Genomic DNA, 18,272 nt, shown 5'->3' on the forward strand with positions numbered 1-18,272 from the left:
CAGGCCGTATCTGCTGGTCTCCTGCTGCGGAGAGGATATGGTTTTCTTCCCTGCACCCAACCCCTTCCACGCTCGTGCACATCCTTTCAATCTCAGGGAATTGACCCCTTTCTTCAGTATTCTGTGTTCAGCCCCACCCTTCCCGCTCCTCAGGAGCCACCATTTGCTGGGCCTTTGATGGAGGGGATTAGTGAGTTTCAAGAAGAATGGATATAAAATGTATGTTCCATCTGGCATCTTTCCCTGGAGGTCCTTTCTTGTGTCTTTAGTAATCATTTTTATAAAGTAATCCTTAAAATTATTGGCCATAGAGTCAAGACTATCTGGATTTGAATTCCAGTTTTGCTCTTTATTAGTTTTGTGACCTTAGACAAGTTCACTAAAATCGCTAGGCTTCATTTTTTGGTCCATGTGATAGAATTCATATGATACCTATCTTAGGGTGTCCTTGTGAGAAATAAACGTGATAAGGCATGTAAAGTGTTTTTCACAGTATCTGCTGCCTGCAGATATCTTACTATCTGCCAGAGACTTACTGAGAACACAGATATGCTTCTGGCTGCTATTGTTACTCTTGTGAATTTCTTGCTCATGGCCTTTGCCCAGATTTCCAGTGGAATGCTTGTCTTTTTCTTCCTGATAAGAGGTGCCTTTGATATAGCCTGTTACGGGTCTTTTGTTTTTCTTTACGGTACTTGTGATGTCTAATCATATGCATACTATTTCATGTTATGATCTCTACTGCTGTAGTCAGATTTGTGTTTTTCAAAGATACATGGTGGTAGTAAGAGAGAAGGGTATGTGTGTGCTGTAAGATGGAGATTATCATAGTAGTTGGGACAGTTGATGAGGGGGACCTCGGAGGCCAAATGAAGAAGTAATTCTTTTCATCATGTAGGAGAAATATATATTTTTTTAACTCCTGAAGTATATCTTATACTGGTTTGTTTTGTGGACAAATTACCTCAGTTTGTAAAAGCCTTCTTGAATGTTCTTCTCATCGTACACCCAGGTGGATTTTATCTGAAAACTTAGAGCTTTCGGTTTGTTTCTACTTTAATACTTATTTCTCTGAAATTAGATCCAAAATTGCTTCTTGAGGGATAAGATTTATCGTCTCCCCTACGTTAATGCTATGTTAACAAATTTGCTTTCTTTTAAATATCATGTATATTATTGAAATGGTAGATGCATTGATATTTCAACGTTGGTAGTTACAGATACTTAACTCAGCCTTTTATTTGATTTTGCTGGTTTGTCCTTTTAGGCAATACCGATTTATTGTTTTATTTTTGTTTTGTCTTAGTTTTATAATTAATTAACTTTATGGTTCTTTAAAAAACGGTTCATCTAAATTTGATCTCTCCACAGATTCGGACCAGGATGTAGCACTCAAACTTGCCCAGGAGCGAGCTGAAATAGTTGCTAAGTATGACAGAGTAAGTATTCATATTTACCCTTTGAATAAGTTTTATTAGAAAAAAAACATATAAATAGAAATGGATTTGGTGTTTGGAGAGCTTAAATTAAATTACAGAAGCAGTTTGTTTACTTTATGTGACAATGGAAGTCGTCTTTTTTTCTCTGACTTCATCTCCAGATTCTCTCTCCCTCTTTCCCTCTGCTCCAGCCACTCTAATCTCACACCAGGCTTGCACCTACCTCTGGGCCTTTGCATTGCTGTTTCTTCTGCCTAGAACACTTTAATCCTGGATATTCTCCTGCCTCATTGCCTCACCTTTTTCAGATCTTCACCCAGATCCTGCCGTCTTAGTGAGGTCTTCTCTGACCACACTGTTTAATAACCCCCTTCCCCAGCTCTCTGGATCCCTGTTCTCTTCTTTATTTTTCATTATAGCCCTTATTATATCAGCATACTTCATATTATATTTACTTTGTTTGTTGTCTGCTCTCACTCCTAGAACGTAAACTCTGAGGGTAAGGATTTCTTTTGTTTGCTTTACTCTTGTATCCTAAATATCTGGAGTAGTTCCTAACTCATGCTAGGTATTCAGTAAATATTTGAATATGTCCGTATATAGAATTAAATACCCATTTTATTTATAATTTATATATGCTATTAAAGTTTTAACATGGATCTGAAAATTTGAACTTATACATTATGTATACTCTCCATTACCATTTTATCTCTGTTAGTTATGGAATCTGGTTTTTGATGCCCTAGAATATCACAGTTGTTGACAGTTTACGTATCTCCTTATTATTACTTTACCCCTTGAGGTCTGTAATAGGTTGTAGGCAGTGATTTATAAATGTCATGTTTTATATTTATCTCAGTTGCATGTAATTTCATATCTGTTATTTTTAATTATTTGTGAGAATAATAGGAGCATGAAATTATAGAAAGCCATCTGGACTGTGCCCTGCTCCCAGGGAGGCCATACAGGCAGGCAGTGCTCTACTTAATAGTTACGTTCCTAGAGTTTGTTTTTAAATTGGTTGTTTGGAGCATCAGACACAATTTCCCATTATTGTGAGTAGGTTTTAGTGGAGTCTGGAAAACCTAATTAATTTATTTAACTGCTTAGTTAATTTAAAACCAATAGAATTATCATTCATTCATGCTTGTATGCATTTTTTTTTTCCATGCAGTTAAGTCACACTTAGAAACTAGGCTAGCCATTGTGCAGTCATTGATAAAATATACGCACATGGAGGGGTCCACAAGACAGTTGGGTATTGAATCTGAAATTTGATGGATTGGTGTAGACATTTGAAGTTCCTACTCTAATCGGTGCTGGTTAACAGCTTCAAAAGTAGAGTGAGAAGAGCAATGGGCTGAGGGCAGTGCTGTGGGCACACTGACAGTTAAGAGGGACCCATGAAGACCCATCAAAACAAGAGTTGGATGGTATGAGGAGAACCAAGAGAGGCTGGTATGATGGAGTTTGAGGAATGGGGAGTGAGCAATACTGAGAAATGTACTGAACAGAATCCACTAGATAAGAACTGAACAGTGTCCACTGGATGATCTGTCCAAGGGCAGATCATTTTTGATCTTGGCAAGAATAATGTCAAGGCTGATGTAGCTGTGAAGTAAAGAAGTAGAGACACAAGATGGATAGCTTACTGTTCTGAGAAGTGTGGATGAAAGGCAAGAAAGAGTTTTTCCTATGACATGTTTAGTCAAAAACATTAAAGTTTGGCAGTTCCTTCTTGAGTGGCTTTCTTACCCTTCGTTGCTCTGTCTTTCCCAGTTGACTTCTGACACAAACCCAAGTCTGATCAGGGCTTAGCTGCGTGTCAGCTGTTGGTGGAATACGGGATCTTCTGAAGCTTGTAACTGGGAAGTAGTGATTATATTGCCAAAAGTAGTTTGTTTTTTTTTAAAGTTAATTTAGGTTGGTAGTGTCTCATTTTTAACTCTTATTATTAATTCTTAAAAAAATTAACTCTTGTTTTGTGGTCTTCTTGTTTTAAGTAATTATTCAGTTTTATAAATTCCCAATAATACCCTTCTTTGTCCCCTATTACAGGGACGAGAAGGTGCAGAGATTGAACCTTGGGAGGATGCTGATTACCTTGTTTACAAAGTCACGGATAGATTTGGCTTTTTACAGTAAGTTGCATTGTTTGAAAGCTAACTTTTTTATTATAATGTTTCTATGGTGACCTATTATATTGATTTTCTTTATTTTTAATCGCACAGCTGTGAATAAGATTCCAGGAGTAGTCCTGCAATGTGCTTTTTGTTATTAAATTCCTGGCATTTTTCGGGGCGCCTGGGTGGCTCAGTCGTTAAGTGTCTGCCTTCGGCTCAGGTCATGATCCCAGGGTCCTGGGATCGAGCCCCATATCAGGCTCCCTGCTCAGCAGGAAGCCTGCTTCTCCCTCTCCCACTCCCCCTGCTTGTGTTCCCTCTCTCGCTGTGTCGCTCTCTGTCAAAAAATAAATAAAAATTTACTTTAAAAAAAAAAAAAATTCCTGGCATTTTTAACCTCTATGATTAACATTGAACTATATAGTTAAGAATACAATCTTTAATATTTGTTGTATTTTAGTAAGAACATAAAGTGCAATAAATGAGTTATATTAATAATCTAGCAGAATTAAATGGAAATGAATAATAATTTGTATTTCAAAAATAATTACAAAACATTTCATTTTATGTAAATGCATTTTTTAAATAATTAGCAATTAGAACTTTAGTGTTATGCAGCCTAGAAATGAACAATGAGAGGAAATGCTGTTGATCTTTCCCATAGTTATAAATGTCTTTGTGTTATTGCTTCTCAGAATTAATTCCATTTATCCTGAGTATGTTATATAAAGAGTTGAGAGAGGTCTAGACTACTGTAAAGGGGCTAAAGTGATTTTGACTCTTGAAAACATCCTGCTAGTGATGCAAATTCTGCCTGTTCCAGTTCTGGCATTGTTTGGGCAGATCCCTACAGGCTAGAGACTTCTCTTCATCTCTATAGTTTGTTTGCTTCCATCCAATTTAGTGAGTAATTTCTCATTCAAATTTATTCTTTTCCAGTCTGATTTACTATAAATAGGAAAAAGCCAGAGTTTTTTTTCTTTTTAATTTTAGGATATATGATTACATTTTGAAGGAAAAAATATAATTTCTTGATAGTTCATAGCAGTAACTTGTAGTACTCAGACTTTGTTTTCTCCTTCTGTTGAGTTTTCTTGCATTTAGAAAGTATTTTTTGGTATCTTCTTTTTCTTTGGGTAGAACAAGCAAACAAAGTTAAGAGAAACAGCTCTGGGAGTTAGAGAATGTGTGCCCTTCTTGTGGCTTCACTTGTTGCAGTTAACCCTTTCATGCCTCATCTGTAAAATGGAATCATCACTGCTCTACATACTTTATAGTTGAAGCTTTGAAGAAATAAAATGGTAGAATGCCATATAAAGGTCTGGACAAATATAAGGTGGTGTTATTATACCCAATGACATTAGCATAACCAGAGTGTTCTCTTGAGTAGTTATAATTAGACTTTGAACTTTAACAGACCAGCAGAGCAGTATTTAACTATGATGAAACGCTCTTCTTAAATTAAACCCCCACTTCCACTTTTTTTTTTTTTTTTAAATAAATCAAACTTGGCCACAAATGTGGCAGGAAATGGTTACACATTTGTGTGGGTTAGTGTGCAGATCTGAGATATGGGATAAAGTTTTAAAGGACAGTTTGAGCTTTTAGCCCCATCAAGATCAGTGGATCCCAAACTTGTCTGCACACTAGAATCAGCTGAGAAATTTTTCTTAAAAATAAATTTCTGGGCTCTATCCCAGATTTTGATTCAGAAGGTGCAATATAACTTAGCTTATTTTGGCCTTCTCAAGTGACTGTATATCGGGAGTGAACCACCAAAGGAGATGTTTATATCATAAAATGGTCTAATATAGTATAAGCGACATGTGAAAAACCTGTGCATTCCAAAAGGTTCTAGTAGTTACCTAAAATCTCTTTTCTCATTGCTTGAAACATGTTTAGTCCATCCATTATTTATCTTACTAATATTAGCTAGTATTTATTGAGCACTTACTGTGTGTCAGGCACTGTTCTAAGCCCTTTACATGGATAACTCATTTATTCCTCTCCAAAACTCTTTGGGGTAGGTACTCTTTTTATCTTTTTTTTAGATGAACCTGAAGCAGAAAGCGGTCAACCACCTGGCCCAAGTTGTGTTGACTGTGTCAAATGTGGGCTGTAGACTTCGGCAGTCTTATTACAGCAGGGCCTGTGTTCTGAACTTCTGCAGTATACTGCCTGTTACTACTCTCCTGTATTTTAATTAATTAATTAATTAATTAATTAATTAATTAATTTTTAAGATTTTACTTATTTATTTGTCAGAGAGAGAGAGAGCACAAGCAGGGGGAGCGGCAGGCATAGCAGGCAGAGGGAGAAGCAGACTCCCCCGCCAAGCAGGGAGCCCGATGCGGGACTCGATCCCAGGACCCTGAAATCATGACCTGAGCTGAAGACAGCCGCTTACCGGACTGAGCCACTCAGGCATCCCTCTCCTGTATTTTAAATGAGAGAAACACAAAAGTGCTTTGACACGCCTAGAAAGAAATTTGAAGGCAGTCACTTGTATGAAGGTATATACATCAGATAGCTAAGCTCACCACTTCTTTGAAAATGAAGCCAATTGGTACCAGTTCTCATATGATCACACTAATTTTTTAATTTATACCATCGTGCAGTCCTGAAGCATCCAGCACAAATGAAAATAATGAAGCAGAGAAATGGATTTTAGTGTAATGTTAGGCTTTGTTAAATTTTACCAAACTTGATTTTTGTTACAATGCCTACTTTAAGTAAAACACATTCTCCAGAGGTTGCTGCTGGTGCCTTCCACTACTTGTCACTGTAGCCTGAAGTTTTTTTTTTTTTTTTGCACTATTGAATAAAGTCAGTTGGCCTAGGCATTTAGATATTGCCTTCTATCACACCTTGATCGAAGAGCCTTTCTTTCTGCTGTTTTAGTTCTCTGCAATTTTTGATTGGTTCTGCAGTGAAATTGGGTTTTAAGTGTCAATGTTAGTACAATACAGTGGACAAAAGTAACTTTGTGATCTTCTCTGAAGGCTGCTGACTTCATATCTAATTACAGTTTTAGTAACTTAAATTGCTTGTTATGATATGTGGCAGTATTAACAAAAGCAGTATAGGCCTAACTTGGCTTTATAACAGGTTTCACAATAAATATAAAAATGGTTGCCAAACCAGCTTGGCTTGATGCTGCAACAGGAAGGTCTTTGTTTAGGATTCAGAAATGGGGAGTTATCCCTGGTCTGGATGCCTGTGACAGAGTTACATCTGGAGAATGGAGAAATCAAGTGTGTTTAAGAGTTAGAGAAATTTTGAAATTTGAACTTTCAACATTTTTATCAAAAATAGTCACTGCTGGTCTGTTCAGCTTGGAATGCTTGGAATTTGGATAGTGATAGAGCTTTTAGGTCAGAAGTTATTAATAGAATTAGAAGGAAATTGTATCAAAAATAAAGATAAAATTAATATCAAGCTTCAGATTTTCAACTAATCAAAAGGTGTGTATTTGAAAAAATTAGCAAATTGTCTGTAGTTTACTATGACTATATAAATATTTGAAAGCCAAAATAAAGGTGTTTTTGTTTTTAAAGAACTTCTGTTTTGATGACAAGAGCTTGCGAACTCTTTCTACTTGTCTAATCCTTTTGATTAGAGTAAATCTAAACTTAGATAGACTTAACTGCAAAAAACAAAATTTAGTCAACATACTCAATTTACTGATTTTAGCAAGTTAAGTTTTAAGTTACCCGGTGAAATTTTGTCTCACAGAAATATGCCACCTGAGGTATTGAAAAATTACAGGCACATATACTCTAGTTAATAATTCTTTTAAGTTTAAAGCAGATGAAAACAGATTGAGTTAAGGTCCCTCTCTTTCCAGGGATGACTGTGTTGTTGTTTTTACTTACTGTGTTTCTATGAGGTATGGCTTCTTGTTGTCAGCGTGGCATTTTCTTTTAGCAACTTCTATGTACCTCTTTCCTTTAGAGGACAAACCTTTGTTTTTTAAAGTGGGGTCAGGCAAACATTTTCTGTGAAGAGCCGGATAGGAAATATTTTTGGCTTTGTGGACCTTGTGATCTTTGTCATAATGATTCAACTCTACTGTTGTAGCGTGAAAACAAGCACAGACAATACACGAATGAGCATGGCAGTGTTCCATTGAAACTTTATTTACAAAAGTGGGCAGTGGGCCGGATTTGACCCATGGGGCTGTAGTTTGCTGACCTAAAGGAATATTCTGTACACATCCAGACTTTGGTCTTTCTTTTCTTCTACTTGGAGAATATGTAAGTGGCAAGGGGAAGATGCATCTATGCATGCCGGCATGTGTTCACCCTTTTATTCCATACTTTCACTCAGCAACATTTAGTGCCCTCCTGCAGCCTGCCAGCCACTGTGCTTGAGGCCGGTGCTGTGCTTTACATGTGTATTTTAGACATTGTGTGTAGCTTTTGGAAAGGCAGCAATCCCCTGCTTTCTCCTTGGAAGGCTGTGAAGATTAATGCACGCCATCACAGAAATCTGAGGAGGAAAAGTTCTATGGCGATCAGTGTTGTGCACACAGCAGATTTTGTATAAAAGGTTTTAGGTATGGGGCAATAATGCAAGAAAATCCATACAGGAAAACTTGACCACATCTTTGCTCTTTCATCCATCTAAGCAGTCTCAAGACTGTTTTCACAATTCAGCATCCATCCATTATGGAGGGAATGGACCTCATCAGGAATGAGGCCACATAAGACAGACCCACAGCTAATATCATACCCAATGGTGAGAAGCTGAAGCTTTTCCTCCGAGACCAGGAACAGAACAAAGATGCCCACTCTTGCCACTTTTAATCACATAGTTAGGTAAGAAAAAGAAATAAAAGTCCAGACTGGAACAGAAGAAGTAAAACTGTCTCTATTTGCAAATGAAATGATTTTATATATAGAAAACCATTAAGACTCCACCAAAAAAATTGTTAGAACTGATAAATGAATTCAGTAAAGTTGCAGCATACAAAATCAATATACAATAATCATTTGCATTTTTATATATAGTAAAAGCTATCAAAAAGAAATTAAGAAAATAATTCTGTTTATAACTGCATCAAAGAGAATAAAATAGCTAGGAATCAGTTTAACCAAGGAGAAAAAGATATACTCTGAAAACTGTAAGACACTGATGAAAGAAATGTAAGATGATACAAATAAATGGAAAGAAGTTCCATACTCATGGATTGGAAGAATTGATTTTGTTAAAATGTCCATACTATCCAAAGCTATCTACAGATTCAGTGTAATACCTATCAAAATGCCAATGGCATGTTTCACAAAAATAGAATGTGTACGGTCTTAAAATTTGTATGGAACCACACAAGACCAAAATAGCTAAAGCAATCTTGAGAAATAAGAACAAAGCATCATACTTCATGATTTCAAACTCTATTACAGAGCTTGAGTAGTCAAAACATTATGGTATTGGTGTAAAAATAGAAACATAGATTGATGGAACAGAATTGAGAGTCCAGAAATAATCCTATGCAAATATGGTCAGTTAATTTACAACAAAGCAGCCAAGAATATACCTGGGGAAGGGACAGTCTTTTCAGTAAGTGGCGGTGGGAAAACTGGGCAGCCACAGGCAGAAGAATGAGTGTATTAAAGGCTTAAGTGTAAGACTGGAAACCATAAAACTCCTAGAAGAAAACATAGGCCCTAAGCTCCTTGACATCGGTCTTGATTTTGATTTTTTGGATCTGATACCAACAGCAGAGGCAACAAAAGCAAAAATAAACAGGTGGGACTACGTCAAACCAAAAAGCTTTTGTACAGCATATAAAAAGGGCAGCCTACCAAATGAGAGAAAGTATTTTCAAAATAGGTATCTGCTAAGGGGTTAATATCCAAAATATGTAAAGAACTCATACAACTAAGTAAAAAATAATCTGATTAAATAATGGGCAAAGAACCAGAATAGACATTTCCCCAAAGAAGACATACAAATGGCTACCAGACACATGAAAAGATGCTTAACGTCACCAATCATCAGGGAAATCCAAATCAAAGTCACAATGAGCTATCACCTCATATCTGTTAGAATAGCTGTTATTAAAAAGACAAGAAATAACAACGTTTGGCAAGGATGTGGAGAAAAGGGAACCCCCGTGCACTGCCTGTAGGAATGTAAAATGGTGCACCTACTATGGAAGACAGTATGGAGGTTCCTTAAAAAATTAAAAATAGAACTACTTAGGGACGACTGGGTGGCTCAGTTGGTTAAGCATCTGCCTTCACTTAGGTCATGATTCCAGGGTCCTGGGATCGAGCCCCACATTGGGCTCCTTGCTCAGCAGGGAGCCTGCTTCTGACCTCTGCCTGCCGCTTCCCTTGCTTGTTCTCTCTCTCTCTGTCAAATAAATAAATAAAATCTTTACCAAAAAAAATTAGAACTACTTATGATCCAGCAGTTCTACTTCTGGGTATTTATCCAAAGGGAAATCACTATCTCAAAAAGATTTTTATACCCCCCCTGCCCCGTGTTCATTGCAACATTATTTACAATAGCCAAAACATGGAAATAACCTCTAAGTTGTCCATTGATGGATGAACAGATAAAGAAAATGTGTTCTCACACACACACATACACACACACACAGCCATAGAGGCATATTATTCAGCCACAAAACAGAATGAAATTTTACCATTTATGACAACATGGATGGACCTTGCGGACATTATCCTAGGTGAAATAAATCAGATAAAGACAAATACTGTATGTTATCAATTATATGTGGAATCTAAAACAACCAAACAAAAGGGGCACCTGGGTGGCTCAGTCGTTAAGCGTCTGCCTTTGGCTCAGGTCATGACACCAAGGTCCTGGATCAAGCCCCACATTGGGCTCCCTGCTCAGCGGGAAGGCTGCTTCTCCCTATCCCACTCCCCCTGCTTGTGTTCCCTCTCTCACTGTCTCTCTCTCTCTCTCTTTCTCTCTCTGTTAAATAAATAAATAAATAACTTAAAAAAAAAAATTAAACAACCACACACACAAAAATGAACTCATAGATACAGAGAACAGGTTGCTGGTTGCCAGAGATGGAATGGGGAGTGGTGGCGGTGCTGGGAGGTAGGCAAAATGGGTGAAAGTGGTCAAAAGGTACAAATTTCTAGTGATAAGGTAAATAAGTCCTGGGAATGGAGTGTACAGCATGGTGGCTATAGTTAATAATACTGTACTGTATATTTGACAGTTGCTAAGGGAGTAGATCTTAAAAGTTTTCCTCACAAGGGAAAAGCCAAAAAATGTGTAGCTGTGTGGGGTGATGGATGCTAACTAAACTTAAAATAGTAATCATTTTGTGATATATATATATTACATATATATATCTCTCAAATCATTATGTTGTACACCTAAAACTAATACAATGTTATATGTCAGTTATATCTCAAAAAATTTAAAAAATAAATTTAAAAAATGCATATGAAAAAACACTTGGTTAGTGGGAGTTCAGTAACTGTTTGGGGATATGATGGTGTTCCTGCACAGACAAGCACATCCTGGGGTGGGGGTTGTGACAGGGCAAAAGGAAATAATGTAAAATATTGAGGTGGAGGGAAATCCAACACCAAGTCTGTCTACTTCTGGATATCGCCTAAGGCCGACTTTGGTTGTATGTATGCTCCTGCATCTCGCTCTCCCAGGGTTTTCAGTAGTATGGTTCGGTGTCAGGTTGGGGCAGGATGCTGAGAGCAGTCCTGTCTCATCTTGAAGCTCACAAGTGCGTTCTGTAGGACTTGAGCACACAGGCCACACGGCCTGAGCAGATAGATGATCAGCATCATTCCACAGACAAGTGCAAAATTTGGTTCTGATTCAGTGTTGGGAATAGGCACAGTGAGGTTTGTTAGTCTTGTTTAGTAAATAGGAGGACACCAAAGAAATGTACCCAGTACCTTCAAAGAACTAATCCTTTGGTAAGCACCCAGAGTTGGCACTTCATTTGGAGTTGGAAAGTTCAAATAAACAGTTATCAGGGTCTGCTCAAATCAGCTGTACAAAAAGTACAAAAAGTTACTCTTGCCCAGGGCAGCCTACTCACCCCAGAAATACCGGTCTTAGTGTGCACAAAGGGTTCAGATGTTCCTAGTCTTTCAAGATGTCACTGCTGACCCTATTCATCTAAGAAATAAATTCCAGCGGTGCTGATAAGCCCTTTTTCTGCCAGTAAGTGAAGAATGGATAGATGTACTTTTAAATTAGAAGTTACATCCTGTGCCATTCATACATCATTGGCTTTAGTAATCAGGATTACAGATTAGCAGGGAAATGTAGACTCTGAGCATAATGAAAGATATAAAAAAACCAAGGTGTCACCTTCAGTAAAGGTGAGTGGACACTTTACATTAAAAAAAAAAAAGACTTTTATATTAAATCCTCAATTTTTTTTTTTTTTCTTCTTGAGAATTGGTTTCTTAGGCCTTTCTTCATATACTGCTGCAGAATCTGAAGATCTTGTTCATCTTGGTTTGAACCCACAGGGCTAGAGAGATAGAATTGAGCATCTCTGTGATAGGCTAAATGACTGTGACTAAGTGAAATGTTAGCTTTCTTATCTCTGAAGTGAAGGGTTTGGCCTATCTCTCTAAGATCTCTTTTGGCTGTTACACTTTCTGTCAGTTCCATTGCTATAGGTTGGTTTGTGGTTCACCTAAGGACTCTTCAGAGTAGCAAAAGAGTGCCTTTGAACATACTGGACTCTTGAATACTAATGTACTATACTCTTAAAAATGGTATTATGTTTAAAAGCGATTCATTGTGTTCTAAAAAAAAATGGTATTATGTGGTTCAAGAGAAAGAAAGACAAGAATCTGTGTCATTGCGAAAACATCAGTATTACTGAGGTAGCAGTTCAAAGCACAGAACTTTGTTACAGATAGCTCATTGTTTTTATATTACTGGCAGTTAATACAAGAGTCTCAGCATGCTTTAGGTTAGAGCTGATATCACAGTATTACTGTATCAGAGAAATGAATTTGGTCTTTTGTTGTATATTTAAAAATCTCATCCCCGTTGAAGTTTTGACAAATGAAACTTTCCTAATTTATAGAATTAGATTTTCCTTTCCCTTTTTCTTTTCTTTCTTTCTTTTTTTTTTTTAAGATTTTATTTATTTGACAGAGAGACAGCGAGAGAGGGAACACAAGTAGGGGGAGTAGGAGAGGGAGAAGGTTTCCCGCTGAGCATGGAGCCCGATGCGGGGCTCGATCCCAGGATCCCGGGATCATGACCTGAGCCAAAGGCAGACACTTAACCGACGGAGCCACCCAGGCACCCCAGATTTTCCTTCCTCATTCATAAATCTTTTGGAGGCTATTTTATTTCCTTATAGCGTTTTAAAAAAATATATATATATTTATGTAAGGTTTTACTTATTTATTTGAGAGACAGATAGCAAGAGAGAGCAGGAGTGGGGAGGAGAGAGAGCAGCAGGCTCCTCCCTGAGCAAGAGCCTGATGTGGGGCTTGATCCAAGGATCCGGGGATCATGACCCAGGCTGAAGGCAGACACTTAACCGACTGAGCCACCCAGGCACCCGGATCCATATACCATTTTTTTAAAAAGCAATCAGTTGTTATAGGCCATAGTTTGAGCCAGAGAGTGGAGGTGATGTTGTAGAGTAGAGGTTGGTGAACTATAGCCTGCAGGTCACATTCAGCTCACCACCTGTTTTTGCAAACATTTTGTGGGAATAAAACCACACTCAGTCTACTATTACCTGTGTCTACGTGTGCAATACAGCATTACAGTTGAATAGTTAATGACAAAGACTGTATGGTCTGCAAAGCCTTATGTATTCACTGTTTAAATATTTACCTTCACAGAAGAAGGTTGCTGACTCCTGGTCTACAGGAGTGTTGTCCAGTAGGACATTCCTGCAGTGGTGGGAATATTCTTTCTATATACACGCTGTTCAAAACGATAGCCTCTGTCTGTGTGACCACTGTCGTGCACTTGAACTATGGCTAGGGTGAGACTGAAAACCTGAATTGTTAATTTGAACTTAACATTTTAGATTAAATAGCCACATGTGGCTGGAGATGACTGTCTTAGACGGCATATGTCTAGAGATTTGAAGATGGGGACCTTGTGGGTTCAGAACCGCTAATTGTTTTATATTGAATTTGGCAGAATGGAAGCTTATGTAATATGATCCATTCTTGTGATGACGATACATGGTTATATATCATATGTACCCACAGGTATATGATTTTTTAAAAGTTCACTATGATTTCAGCTATTTCATATATACTATTTTTCATTTGCAGTGAGGAGGAGCTCCCGTATCATAATGCAGCTATGGAACGGGTGAGTCCAGCTCTGCATGTATTTATCGTTATCAGTGAATTATGTTTATCAGAGGAATAAAATCTCCACCTTTGTGATTTTGAGTGCCATGTTCTATGTAAATGGTGCAGGCATTCAAATTTCACTCTAAGAAAGTAATTAACGGTGAAACAATTTTAGGAGATTTTTGGAACTTCTGATAGATACTTGAAAAGAAGAAAGGTAGCAGTTATCAGAGACTTGTATTCTAGACAGTTCTCAGTCTAGGAGTGCTTCACATGTACAGCCTTTGAAGAACACAAGCGCTTGGGACCCTCCTGAGTCTGTTAGGTCAGACTCTCTGGGCAGGAGCTCACGTAGGTCATTTGTGGAAAGCTTCACAAGTGATTCTCATGTACTCTGTAGCTCATAAAGCAGGATTCTAGACCAGGAACTTTTTGTAATAGAACTATTCCATGAGGTTGTAACCAAATTTCCTATGAACAGCAACAACAGAAGTTTGCTTTAATCAGATAAGTCTATTAGCTTTTAAGGACTTAAATCTTATGTAAGTAAACTTGTCACTTTTTTTTTAAAGTTAGTGTTTTCCCCTTTTTTCATTATACTTGGCTAGGCAGCTGGTCCCATAGCTGTGTGTGCATGAGAACTAGGGATTGAATGTTTTAAGGTTGGTCAGAATCTCCCTCCCCTTCTCTGTTTTTTTCTGTACCAGGAAATGAATTGCAGAATGAAAAGCAGGCTACTGATTGGGATTATCTTCGGTTTATTTTTGATGGGGGAAGGAGGCTGAGTTTCAGATAATGGAGGTAAAGAATTGGAATGAGAATCTGAGAAATACTTTAGAAAATCTTCCTAAAATAAACAATTTCTGAAAATAAGAAAATGAAGCATACCTTTAAGATGCAGACAGAATTGCCATTTGAAGATTCTTATAGGTACTTTCTACAGTTGAGTTCTCTTGTGACTGCCTCATTTTCTCCCAGTATCATAACCTTGATGTTTTGGCAAATGAATTTCTTTCTTACAATAGATACATTATTGAGTAGCAACTGTGTATCAAGCACTGGACTAGGTACTGCCTAGAATACTAGGGTCAAATAAAGAGGTAGTTTCTGCCTTTGAGACACTCACTGTCCGTCCAGTGACTAGAGGAAGATCAAGTGAGACAAAAGGTGGGAGATTATTGGTGGCTTCTGTCAGTCCAGTTTGAAATGGGAATCTGAGAATCTGTTCCCACTCTCTGACCATTTTCCCTCTTGTCTAGTGTCCTGACTTCACTGATCCTTGGACCTCACTGATAAAACCACTGTTATATTATCCTTCACCAAACTCATGTCTTCATTCCCCTCTCTCTACAGCTGAAATTCTACTGTAGGTCAGTACAGTCACTCCCATACACCTTCACCTCCCTCGCCTCTCTTGCTGCCTCTGGACTAAAGTCCAAGCCAACTTTCAGGCAGGAAAGCATGCTGTTACTCGTCAATTTTTGCTCCATTTCAACTATTGGAACATTCTCTTTCCTCTTCAGACTTCCAGTACCTCCTCTGTCCTCTCAGCTCATGTTCTTTTTATTTCTTATAAGAAAATAGAAGCAGGCAGAGAACTTCCACAAACTTCCACAACCACAGCTACCCACCTGTCTTCATCTGTGCTTATAGGCCCTCATCACTGTGAGTGATTAGACTTGTTCAGGGACATCACTCGAGCTATCCTTCCCTCCCTCTCCCGAATTCTTTCTCTTTCTGCTTGATTGTTCCCATCAGAGTAAAATTTATTACTTCTCCTGTAAAGCAACAACAATAATACCAATCTTCTTTTGCCCCATTTCCTCTGTAGAACTACCCTGATTCTCTTTTGCTCTTACAGCAAAACTCCTCGAAAGAGGTGTCTATACTCTCTTTTCCATTTCTTTCCTGCATTTCCTTCTTGCGTGTCAGATTTTTAACTTCCCACCCTTATCCCCACCCCCTTCTGGCCTGTATTAGGGTCTCTAATTGCCTTTGTACTGTGTCATCCAGTAGGCAGTTTTCAGTTTTCCTCTTGACCTACCAGCAGTTTTTGATGTGGTTGGCTACGGTCTCATTCTTACACATTCTTTCTTCCCAGCCTTCAGACCCTCAGGTTCTCCGCATGTTCTTTCCTTACAGGTTGCTTGTTCTCAGTTTCCTCTGCTTGTTCCTTCTCATCTCCTGGATCTCTGTACTTTGAGGTACCCCAGGGCCCAAGCCTTTGGAACTTCGCTTTCCTGTCTGTATTTTTTCCTTGTTAATCTCATCTCGTCTTTTGGTTTTAAATGCCAACCGTATGTTGATGACTTGGCTCCCTGAATCCCATACTTGTATATCCTTGCATATACATTTAAATGTCTACACTTAGATGTCTGACTTAATCTGTGCACTTAGATGTCTAACAAATGCCCAAACAGGAGTTTCTGTTGTTTTCTCTCTTTTTTAAAAGATTTTATTTATTTATCTGACAGAGAGACACAGCGAGAGAGGGAACATAAGCAGCGGGAGTGGGAGAGGGAGAAGCAGGCTTCCCGCGGAGCAGGGAGCCCGATGCGGGGCTTGATCCTAGGGCCCTGGGATCATGACCTGAGCCAAAGGCAGGCGCTTAACGACTGAGCCACCCAGGTGCCCCTCTTATTCTCTTTAAATCCATTCTGTTAACAGACTTCCCTGTGTCAGTAAATGGGAGCTCTACTCTTCTGGTTGTTCAGTCTAAAACTTCTAAGTTATCTTTGACTTTCGTTCTTTCATAGTCTGCATTTCATTGGTCAGCAATCCTGTGAGCTCTGCCTTCAAAATGTATTCAGAATTTGATGACTTACCATCACCACTTCTGCCACCCTGTTCACTGTAACCTCTCTTCTGGAACTTTCTATCTTCCTGCTTCTGCTATTTTCCCCCTTTCTCCCCCATGATCTTCCTGTTCACCAAAAGAGATAGAATGAGCCTGTTAAAGTAAGTAAGATCATGACACTCTGATTAGAACATTGTGTTGCCTCTCAGTCATATCCACAATAAAACAGGAAGTCCTTAGAGTGACCTTCAAAGCCCTGTATGATGTGCTTTTTGTTAAGGCTTTCATTTCATCTTCATTGCCTTCTCTTCCTTACTCATTGGCCTCCGTAGTGGTTCCAGAACATGCCCGCCATATTCCTTCTTTGGCTGCCTCCTCTCTGGGGCACTTCCCGGCCTTGTCCCACAGTAGCTACGAGACACCTTCCATTTCCTTTGCTATTTACTCACGTATCACCTTCAGAATAAGACCCTCCTCCCTGACCATCATATCTAAAATTGGGAACTCCCTCCCTCCACACATGCTAATTATCTCTCACCTTCCTCTGTTTTTCTCTTTAGCACCTAACGCTATTTCACATTCTAAATATGTTACTCGCTTCTTTTTTTGTCTGTTTGCTCACTAGGTTGCCATCTCTATGGGTCGGTTATCTACTCTGTTCACAGCTGTACCCCCAGAACACAGAGCCTTGCATGTAGTATATGCTTAGTAAGTGGTGGCTGAATGCATAATCCAATGAATGTAACAGCTGCTTTATAACACTAAATATGGACTTAAATACTTTTGAATGTTACAGTGGCCTTTATTTGAGAAATTAGGGAGAGAAGAATCGGAAGGTATCTTTTAACAATAGATACCCATATTTGGCAAAATATAATCTGGCAACCCAGTATAGACTTCTGCCTTCATTGCCCCTGCTTGTTTTTCTTTTGTATAGTTTTCTGGTGCAGAAAGTTCAGAAGTCTGGGAACTGGTGATATAGATGATTCAAGAAGGGTGACAATGAGGGAAAGAAGAAGTAGAAGACAAAAACTAGTGCAGGATGCATGCTTGAAGGAGGTTGTCTTTACATTTTTGTTTTTTAAGAAACTTGCCTGTAGAATAAAAGACCTACCCAGTTATGCTTATAATTAATTGGTTGTTTACTTTAAAGAGTTTAATAGGAAGTCACTAAAAAAATCTTTGCATACCTTAATAATTTAACATTAAGACATAATTTTATATTCATTTGCCAATCTTTTACTGGGAAAGAGACAGGATTCTGAGGCTGCTCATTGAGATTCCATTTATGCCTTTTGTATAAGTTTTGTCTAAAGCTGCTCTCCTATTACATGACCTGCCTTTTATACTCTTGGTCTCTTTAAAGTGGAATGAGAACTCTAGACACACACAAAGCAGTCTGAGACTGTAAACTTTTTAGTTTATCAGAATTTCCCCCAATTTTTCTGGTTTAAGTTTAGTTCATTATTCTTCAGTGACTTCCTAGTCCTAATGGCCAAGCCTGCAGTTTCCAGGAAGCTAATAAAAAATTCTGCATGTATTACTTCATTGAATAACATCAATGGAAATAGTACCTTGCTGAATCCTACACGTGTTTATTAATCTTTAC

The 18,272-nt window shown here is 38.3% G+C and overlaps 1 protein-coding gene across 5 annotated transcripts in view; it reads left to right on the forward strand.

Moving 5' to 3' along the window:
• USP6NL (USP6 N-terminal like) overlaps positions 1-18,272 on the forward strand; it is a 193,482-nt gene that overhangs the window by 103,236 nt on the left and 71,974 nt on the right. For 4 of the 5 annotated variants that reach the window (XM_035021663.1, XM_035021664.1, XM_035021665.1 and 1 more), the window contains 3 exons: positions 1,372-1,439; positions 3,498-3,580; positions 13,843-13,882. In XM_035021663.1, coding sequence (XP_034877554.1) covers positions 1,372-1,439; positions 3,498-3,580; positions 13,843-13,882 — 191 coding nt within the window. Of the gene's footprint in view, positions 1-1,371; positions 1,440-3,497; positions 3,581-13,842; positions 13,883-18,272 lie in introns of those variants that run through there. The other variant, XM_035021666.1, reaches the window with a different exon arrangement.

This window comes from Mirounga leonina, unplaced genomic scaffold (genome assembly GCF_011800145.1).
Source record: "Mirounga leonina isolate KUSES-001 unplaced genomic scaffold, KU_Mleo_1.0 Mir_175, whole genome shotgun sequence".
Classification (NCBI taxonomy): domain Eukaryota; kingdom Metazoa; phylum Chordata; class Mammalia; order Carnivora; family Phocidae; genus Mirounga; species Mirounga leonina.